Source organism: Neltuma alba, unplaced genomic scaffold, assembly GCF_004799145.2.
Source record: "Neltuma alba isolate B1F8T4 unplaced genomic scaffold, ASM479914v2 tig00005966_pilon, whole genome shotgun sequence".
In the NCBI taxonomy this organism is placed as follows: Eukaryota; Viridiplantae; Streptophyta; class Magnoliopsida; order Fabales; family Fabaceae; genus Neltuma; species Neltuma alba.
The window spans coordinates 102,438-103,640 of NW_021634298.1; the positions used below are offsets into that span (position 1 = coordinate 102,438).

The window sequence follows — 1,203 nt, forward strand, 5'->3', positions numbered from 1 at the left end:
CCTCAAGGTTTTGAAAGTAAGGGGGAGAACATGGAGTGCAAACTAAAAAAAAAAAAAATCTCTCTATGGATTAAAACAAGCCTCTAGGTAATGGGATCAAAAACTTTCAAAGGTCTTGGTAAGAGGTGGCTTCTCTCAAAGTAAGAATGATTACTCATTATTTATCAAGAATTTCAATGATGGAATTGTTCTTATCCTAGTATATGTTGATGATCTCCTAATAACAGAAAGTTCAGAAAAGGGAATTCAAAATGCCAAAGATTTCTTACATAATAGTTTTAAAATCAAAGATCTTGGTTTAATGAAATATTTCCTTGGTATTAAGGTAGCAAAATCTGAAAAAGGCATAATACTGTGTCAAAGAAAATATATACTTGACTTGCTAAATGAGACAAGGATGAGTGGGTGTAAACCTCTTGATATTCCTATGCCTCAAAATCTTAAATTGTTGCCTCATGATGAAAGAAAGGGTAAGGAAGATGAGTTACTTGGCAATCCAAAGAGGTATAGAAAGTTGATTAGTAAGCTCCTTTATGTGACTATCACTCATCCACACATTTCTTTTTGTGTGCAGACCTTAAATCAGTTGATGCATAATCCAACTAAGGCGCACATGGTAGCAGCAAAAGGGGTTGTAAGATATCTGAAGGGGTGTCCTATAATGGGACTACTTATTAGCTCAGAAGGAGAACCAGTGTTGGAATGTTTTTGTGATTCAAATTGGGTTTCCTATGGAATTACCAAGAGATCGGTAACAAGCTATCTGTTGAAATTTGGTGGCTCTTCAGTAATGTGGAAAGCAAAGAAGCAGAGCACAGTGTCAAAATCTTTAACAAAAGCTGAATATAGAGCTCTCAGCATGGCTACATTTGAGATAGTTTCAACAAGAGTATTGCTTTAAGACTTGAATATTTTGCATGAACATCCTGTGAATATATTTTGTGATAGTCAAGCAACTATTCATATTGCTGCTAATCCAGTTTACCATGAAAGAACAAAACACATTAAAGTGGATTGTCATTTCATAAGAGAAAAGTGGGAATCAAAGCTTATAGATTTGAGGCATGTAAGGTCGTGTGAAAAACAGGCAGATATTCTCATTAGGGCTGTCTCTGGAGAAATTCAAAGAAAATTGTTAAGCAAGTTAGGGACTGTAGACATGTACAACCCCAAACTTGAGGGGGAGTGTAAGAAATAGGAATT

General features: G+C 35.3%; 1 protein-coding gene across 1 annotated transcript; it reads left to right on the forward strand.

Moving 5' to 3' along the window:
• The first annotated feature begins 397 nt into the window (after positions 1–397).
• Positions 398–901, forward strand: LOC114749154 (uncharacterized mitochondrial protein AtMg00810-like). Its single transcript, XM_028937646.1, has one exon. The coding sequence runs from the start codon at positions 398–400 to the stop codon at positions 899–901; it is 504 nt and encodes a 167-aa protein (XP_028793479.1).
• The last annotated feature ends 302 nt before the right edge of the window (positions 902–1,203 follow it).